The 8,083-nt window shown below is 60.8% G+C and overlaps 1 gene segment (V, D, J or C); it reads right to left on the reverse strand.

Annotated features, from left to right (window-relative positions):
* The window catches only part of LOC138847290 (Ig alpha chain C region-like), a 29,450-nt gene extending 25,516 nt beyond the window's left edge, over nt 1–3,934 (reverse strand). Inside the window, 1 exon segment of the C gene segment in view lies at nt 3,623–3,934. Coding sequence covers nt 3,623–3,788 — 166 coding nt within the window.
* Nucleotides 3,935–8,083: the final 4,149 nt, after the last annotated feature.

The raw sequence follows: 8,083 nt of genomic DNA on the forward strand, positions 1-8,083 counted from the left end.
TGCTCTTGGGCTGGCCTTGGCCGGGACCTGGGTCCAGAGAGGACCAGGCACACCTCAAGGTCTGAGTGTGGGGTCAGTGTGCCCAGGGCGTGAGCAGGGACCATGGTGTGAGCAGAGCCTCTGTTCTTCCCCAGGGAAGTGGCTGAGGGACCGCCAGTGAAGGCCAGCAGCCAGCAGCCAGCAGAGTGGACCAGACGTCCTAGGTCCTGGGTCACGGATCTCTGTGTTAAATTGGAGTTGACCAGTTTATCCTATTTTGGTACATCAATTATCTGTCTATCAATATTACATTTCTATCCATCTATCATTTCACACCTCTATCAAGCTGTCATCCTCCACCCATCCATGTACTCACCCCTTCCTCAGTTATCCTATCTTCCTATCCTTCCATCCATGTATGCACTCATTCATCTGCCTGTCGATGATTCTTCAATCCATCCTTCCACCCATCTACCCACCCACAAACTCAGCGAAGCATCAGACTAAATTTCCATCCATCTATCCACTTACCTATCCATCCATCAATCTGTAGAAACCCATCCTTACATCCATTCATCTGTCTACCTGTCCACGCATCCACTTATCCATCCATCCACCTGTCCATCCATCCTCCATCATCCGTTTACCTGTCCATCCATGAATCTGTAAAAACCCATCTTTACATCCATCTCCTAATCTATCCATCCATCAATCTGTAGAAACCCATCCTTACATCCATTCATCTGTCTACCTGTCCACCCATCCACTTATCCATCCATCCACCTGTCCATCCATCCTCCATCATCCGTTTACCTGTCCATCCATGAATCTGTAAAAACCCATCTTTACATCCATCTCCTAATCTATCCATCCATCCATCTACCTACCCATCCATCCATCTGCCCATCATGTGTCCTTGGTCCACTATGTCATGTGGTCATTGTCCTATCTGTCTGCTCTCCATCTATCAAGTCTCTGCTTTTCCTGCTTTCTTAGGAAGCTGCTCCTTTGGCTCAGGTCCTGGGTCCGTGGGGTGGCTGGGGTACTTGTGTGGGTACCATTTCCCCGCCTGGACTGTTCTTCACCCTGCAGCTCTTTTGGATGCGACCCACTGGGGAGGGAAGTGGCTGTGGGTGGGATCCTCTTCACCTGGGCCCTGACAAGGGAGGTGGCCAGAGCCAGAGCCCCTGGGAGGCCCCAATGGCGTCTGAGGCAAGAGCAGGGGCCCCGTGCCCTGTGGGAGTCCTGATGCCCGGGGTTCCTACACTGGTCTTCGACTGTTCTGGAGCTCCTGCGGTGTGAATCAGAAGCCTGAGGCCTGAGGCAGTGTCTGTGTGTGTGGTCTTTGTCCTGCCCCTCTCTGCCTGTGGTTTGGTTCAGACTTGGGCTCAGGAGAGAATTGGAGGGTTGAGTCTGGGAGCCCAGAAAAGAGCAGAGCCTGCCTAGGTTGGGCTGTGTAACTGTTCTCTGAGCTGCACATGCTGGATATTCTGGGATGCCCAGAGAGGGCCAGCAGGGGTCTGGGCAGCAGGGCTGGGCCTGGGGAAACCGTCTGGGGCTCGGGCGGGGACGCCCCTTGCCTTCCTGGAGCTGGGTCTGGGCTGTGAGCTCTCCTGCAGCTGAGGGGGACGTATGTGAGCGTGTGTGCCCTGTGAGCACGTGTGCCGTGTGCAGGCCCCAGAGAGCGTGGGGCAGGGTGGGGCCTGCTGTGTGCCCTGTGTGTGTCAGCGCTGTCCTGCACTGCTGGGCGGTGTCTGCCTGCGGCTGACCTCTGACAGGCTGGGGGTCTGCTGGGTGACCTCTTCCCAGGGGTCCTTGCACCCAGCCCCTGTTCCTCCCCCTCCCTCCCTCCCTCGTCCTCTGCACCAGGGCAATGGCTGCATCCCTGCCGCCCAGGAACTCCTGGTGGTGTCCACGGCTCTGGGTGCGACCTGAGCTGTGCCTGCACTGCCTCAGAATCCACCCCGGCTCAGCCTCCCCTCTCACTGCTCCCTCCCAGACACACTCACTCCCAGACACGCTCACTCCTTACACACTCACTCCCAGACACACTCACTCACAGACACACTCACTCCCAGGCACACCTACTCCCAGGCACACTCACTCCCAGACACGCTCACTCCCAGACACACCCACTCCCAGACAGACTCACTCTCAGACACACTCACTCCTAGACACACTCACTCCCAGGCACACCCACTCCCAGACATGCTCCCTCCCAGGCACACTCACTCCCAGACACGCTCACTCCCAGACAAACTCACTCCCAGACACGCTCACTCCCAGACACACTCACTCCCAGACACGCTCACTCCCAGACACACTCACTCCCAGACACACTCACTCCCAGGCACACTCATTCCCAGACACACTCACTCCCGCAGGCACCTGTGCTCACACTCACACTCACACGCACACTCACGTTCACCATGCATGGTGTCCCCTTCAGGTGCCCGAGACCCCAGCTCCTAGGACCAGGGGCGCTCCCCCTCCCCGCCCTGTGGCTGCACCCCTGAGGAGACAGACAGGCACGATGAACCCGCAGGGCTGCTGGGGCGAGCACGGAGTTTATTCAGGGCAGGCCAGGGGCTCAGTAGCACACGGCTTCCACGTCTGCCACGACCACAGACACGTTGACGTGGGTGGGTTTACCCGCCTCCCGGTCGATGGTCTTCTGGGTGAAGTGCTCGGCCAGGCCCTCATGGCCCACCACGCAGGTGTAACTGTCCCCCTGGTTCCAGTCCTCGGCCGACACGCGCAGCAGGCTGGTGACGGCGTAGGTGGTGGGGTCCTGGCCGGGCTCAGGCAGGGGCTTCCACACCAGGAAGCTGTTTTCGGGGACCTCCACGTCTTTCTTCCTCCAGTACACCAGCACGTCCTTGGGGCTGAAGCCCCGCACCAGGCAGGTCAGTGTCACCAGCGCGTTGAGGGCCAGCTCCTCCGATGGCGGCGGCAGCAGGTGGACCTGGGGTGGAGTGAGGCTCCCTGGAAAGGGGAGAGTGGGGTCAGGGTGGCGGGGGAGGACTGAGCCCCACTGTCCCGCACGCCAGCCTCAGTTTCCCTCTGTTTTACGGGGAGGGAGCCTCGGAGCCCAGGAGGGGAGGGAGAAGTTATACCCGGGGGTGAGGAGAGGAGCCTATTGCCTGGGGGTGGGGGCAGGCCCACCTGTGTCTTTGCTGATGGTGGCTGTCAGGGAGCCGCCCTCTATCTCAGGGTGGGTGACTGTGCAGGTGAACTCTGTCCCCGCATTCCAGGGCTCCGCACAGCCGGGCAGCACGCTGGACACACTGTAGCAGCCGCAGGGGTCACGCTGGGGGCTCTGCTGGACCGGTTCGTTCCCGTTTGTGGGCTCCCAGGTGAAGACGGCGCCCTCGGGGTACTTGAGGCCTCTCAGGGTGCAGGTGAGGCTGGCGTCTGAGCCCAGGAGCAGGTCTCTGAGGTCTGGCCGCTGCAGGGACAGGCTGGGCTCCTCGCAGGAGGGGCAGTGGCATTGTTCACATGGATCTGAAGAAACAGAGCGTGAGTAATGTGTCAGTGGCCCTCGCCCACCCCTGGCCTCAGGCTGCCCTTTGGCTGTAGTCCCTGGGTCGGGCCAGCAGCCCACTCTGCAGCCTCATGGCCCCACCCCAGCCTGCCCTCTGACCTGGGAAGGGCACGGGCAGACTCTCGTTTATTACTGAGTTGTACTCCACGTGGCAGGCTGCACTGTCATATTCAAGACACTGCGTGACTGGTAGGATCAGCTCGCTGCATGCGGTGTACGGGCCTGAAGTGCCAGTCGGGGCAGGTGGGAAGTTATAGACGCTCATGTTCTCCCTGCTGACGTTCCAGCTCACACGCAGAGGGCTCGGGGGGAAGAAGCCCCGGATCAGGCAGCCGACGACCACGGTCTGTGAATTCCCATCTGACACACGTAGGGGGAGGTTCAGCGGGAAGATGTCTGGGGTGGCTGCGGGCTCTGTAACAGAGGATCCTCAGTGAGACCACTGCAGGCACGTGGCTGCAGCCCCAGAGCACCCTGGGAGCACAGGACCCCTCCTGCCTCCTCCCTGCTGGAATCTGGCCCAGAGAGGGGGATAGAGCAGGCCAGGGTCACACAGCAGCTGGACCAGGACTGGGGCCAGAAGTGTCCATCTGTCTCCTGCTGCCCTGTGTCTCCCAGGCTCCTCGGGGCTGAGCTGCTCAAGCTTGGCTGGCACGGAGCCGTCGAGGGCCGCAGGCTCCCCGGCCTCAGGGCCCCTGGGCAGTGTGCACAGCGTGGGGTGCTGAAGGGAGGAGGGGACAGGCTGGCTGGAGCAGTGAAGCAGGCTGGGCCTGGTGAAGGCTGAGGGGAGGCAGGGGTAGGGCCCAGCTCTGTGCCCAGCTTGCACTGCCCTTGTCCGGGTCCCATACGGCCCCACGGTTTCACACGCAGCTCTGAACCGCCCCCCTACCCCCCATGAGCAGCAGTCGCCAGCCCTCCTGGCCACCAGGGCTCCAATGCCAAGGAGCGCTTGTTCCTGGAGCTCTGACCACATGGCTGCCTCCTGCCCAGGACATCTCTGAGTCCTGCAGGACAGGGGTGACCGACAGCGCCCAGAGGCACAGGCTCCACCCTAGGAGCACAGGCCCTGCCTGGCTGCACCATGGGCTCTGTCTTGACCTCTCTTTTCCAGAAACCTGTCAACTTGGGACACAGACTTTGGACTTCCCAGAGGCCTCATAGACTGCTCACCTCATTCTGCCCAGTCCTGCCCTCTCTGGGTCAGCCAAGGTCAGTCCAGGCCAGCTCAGTCCACCTCAGCCAGCTTAGCCCAGCTCAGCTCAGGTCAGCCCAGTCTTGCTCAGTCCACCTCAGTCATACCAGTCTAACCCAGCCCTGCCCAGCACAGCTTAGTCCAGCTTAATCCAGCTCAGCCCAGCCCAGCTCAACATATCCCAGCTCAACCCAGTTCAGTCTAGGTCACATACAGCTTAGTCCTGCTCAGCACTGCCCAGCCCAGCCCAGCTCAGCCAGCTCATTCCAGTCCTGTGCAGCTTAGTCCAGCCCAGCCCAGCCCAGCTCAGCCAGCTCAGTCCAGTCCTGTCCAGCTTAGTCCAAACCAGCTCAGCCCAGTGCAGTCTAGCTCAGTCCAGATTAGTCTAGCTCAGCTCAACAAAGCCCAGCCCAGTTCAGCCCAGCACAGCCCAGCTCAACCCAGCCCATCCCAGTTCAGTCCATCCCAGACCAGCTCAGTTCAACTCAGCCCAGTTCAGTCCAGCTTAATCCAGCTCAGGCCAGGTCAGCACAGCTCAGTCAGACTAGCCAAGGCCGCCCAGCCCCGGCCAGTTCAGCTGAGTTCAGTTCCGCCCAGCCCAGCCCAGCTCAATGTATCCCTTTCAGCCCAGTGCAGCCCTCCTCATTCCACTACGCTCTGCTCAGCCAGCCCAGAACAGGTCATCCAGCTTAATCCAGGTCAACCCGGCCCAACACTACCCTTTCAGCCCAGCCCAGCTCAGCCCAGCAGGGGGTGGGCGTCCATCAGGTTCCCCACGTCCTCCTCTGCTCGGCTCTGTCCCAACCCAGCCCACGTCCAGATCAGCCTGCAGGGCTCTTGGCACTGCCTCCCAGGACTCGGCCCATCCTGACTGAGTTGGGCTCTGCCGGGCTCAGCCCCCTGTCCCAGCCTCTCCTGGCCAGTGGCTGTGTCCTGCCTGTGGTCGCTGGGCTCCTGGCCATGGTCTCCCTCTCCCTACCCTCTTTGGCTGATGCCTGTTCTCCCTCTGCCCCCAGGAGCCTCAGGACCAGCCTGGCTGCGACTGCCCCTGTGCAGAGGGGCAGAGTCCCGTGGACCCACCTGTCTGGGCTGCTGGAGGAGCACCATGGAGGGTCAGGTCTCCCTGGCCAGGCTGCCCTGCACTGCGGGTCCATGCCTGACCAGAGCTCTTCACCACACCCTCTGTTGCTGGCCCAGAGGGGCTGAGTGGAGTGGGAGCCAGGCCTGGTCCGGGCCCTCCTGGAGAGCTGTGCACCTGCTCTGGCTCTTTGCCCATGGCTGGGCTGGGGCTGGCTGCTGAGTGCAGGCTGGGAGGCTGCGTGACTGTGGGTCTGGCCCCACGTTGGGGTCACTCAGCTGCCCACTTCCTGTCCCAGCAGACAGTGCAGCTTGCCCCCTCGTCATGTCTGGTCTGTGGTCTGTCTGTGGTGGGGACAGGTGTGTGGCCTGGACCTTGTGACCCAGGGGCCGTGGAGGGACAAGGGCTCCACATGGCGGGCCAAAGGACAGGGCTGGGGGCTGAGATGCAGGGAAAGTGCATGGAGACTTCATGCTGTGCGTCTTAGTCATTGGTGGCTGCTGTGACAAACAGTGCAGACGGGCAGGCTTTGCCGGAAGGCACTGATTTCTCCCAGGTCTGCAGGCTGGAGGCCAGCGTCAGGGAGGGGATTCTTCCAGTGTGCACGCCTGGACAGAGAGAGATACTGTTCTGCGTTTCTTCACCTGGACGGGAGTGAGGGGGGAGAGAGATAGACTGAGAAGAGAGAAAGAGAGAGAGCTAGCGAGAGTAATGGGGGAGGTTTAGCGAGATTTTCCATCCTCCATCCCCCCCACCCCCCACCTGTAACAGCCAGGGCTGGGTCGTGCTTGAGCCCGGAGCCAGGAGCTCCCCCAGGTCTCCCACGGGGGTGGCAGGGCCCAGGCAGGGGAGCATCAGCTGCCGCCCCCAGGGTGCGCATGGGCAGGAAGCTGCCCTGGAAGTGGGGCTGGGACCCAGACGCCGGCTGTGGGCATCTCAGGCAGCCGCAGGAGCCCTCTTCCTCCACGTCCACATTGAGCAGCAGCGTCCGTGCTGTGAGTGGATCGTGAGGCTCTGGAGATGCACGGGACGGGCGTGAGCGAAGCCAGAGAATGAAGGCGTCATCACTCACGCTGATGACGTTTGTGGAGAGAAGGTGAAGATCCCTCCCGCACGTGGTGAAAGGGATTTATTCATTGTTTGAAAGGCGGGAATGAGACAGAGATGAAAAGAGATTTGGTTTTTGGTTCCTGCCCCAAATGGCTGCAAAGCCGGGGCCGGGCCAGGCCAACGCCAGGGTCCCAGAATTCCCTCTGGTCCCCAGTGTGGGTGCAGGGCCCGAGCACTGAGCCACCACCCACCGCCTTCCCAGGTGCAGAGCAGGGAGCTGGGGAGGAAGCGGAGCAGCCGGGGCTGAGCTGGCGCTGACGCGGGGGCTGGTGTGCTCCAGGGCCCTGCAGTGCGCTGTCCCCCTGAGCCGTGCCTGAGCGCCCGGGGCTCCTGTCCCACTGTGTTCTCACCTGGGGTTCCCCACCCCTCCTCTCCTCAGTCTCCCGTGATACCCTCCTGAGCTTTCAGATTGCACGTGACAAAGAACCATGGAGCGCGTGCTCCTCTGGGCCAGGCGCAGTTGAGGGCACGGTGGCCGCCATGCTCCTGCACCTGTGGCCAAGACTGAATTTCCCTCCCTGAAAGGTGAGGGCTCTTCACGGGGTCCACGAGCCTCAGGGAGCACACGTGGATGTCTCAGGGTACACACGTGGATGATAATTTAGGGTGAATTTTCAGGGGTACGTGGAGATGATATTTCTGAGTGTAGAGGGTGGTACTTTAGGGTGTACTTGTTTACAGTTCTTCCTGTTTATCTGGGCTGTATTTAATGCTGCGTGGGTGGTGCCTCACCTTGTATATGTGTTTAGTAGTTTGTGGTGTACGTGTGTGTGGTATTTTTTCTTTGCACGTGTGTGTGATATTTCATGGTTTGTGTGTGTGTGGTATTTCGTGGTGTGTGTAGTGATGGTGTTTTGTGGTGCACAGGAAGCACTTGTTCTTTGCCCAGTCTCTGTCTGTGCACACCTAGGTCGAGTCCTGGCTTTTGCTACTGGGGGCAGTGCTGCCAAGAGCAGGGACAGTGCCTCTCCCTGACCTCTGACCTCGTTTCCTCTGGGCAGGGACCTGGGGCTGGGACCAGTTCTAGGCGGATGTTGTGATGGGGTGGCTCTCTCTGTGTTTTCCTCAGCCAGGTGGTCAGTGGTGCACACAGGGGCTGACCTCGTGTGACGGCCTCCTGGCTGTGGCCCTGAGGCCTGGTGGTGCAGCTTCGCTCCGTGTGGAGGCAGCGCCTTCTCCT

The sequence above is a fragment of the Oryctolagus cuniculus genome, chromosome 20 (assembly GCF_964237555.1).
Source record: "Oryctolagus cuniculus chromosome 20, mOryCun1.1, whole genome shotgun sequence".
NCBI lineage: Eukaryota > Metazoa > Chordata > Mammalia > Lagomorpha > Leporidae > Oryctolagus > Oryctolagus cuniculus.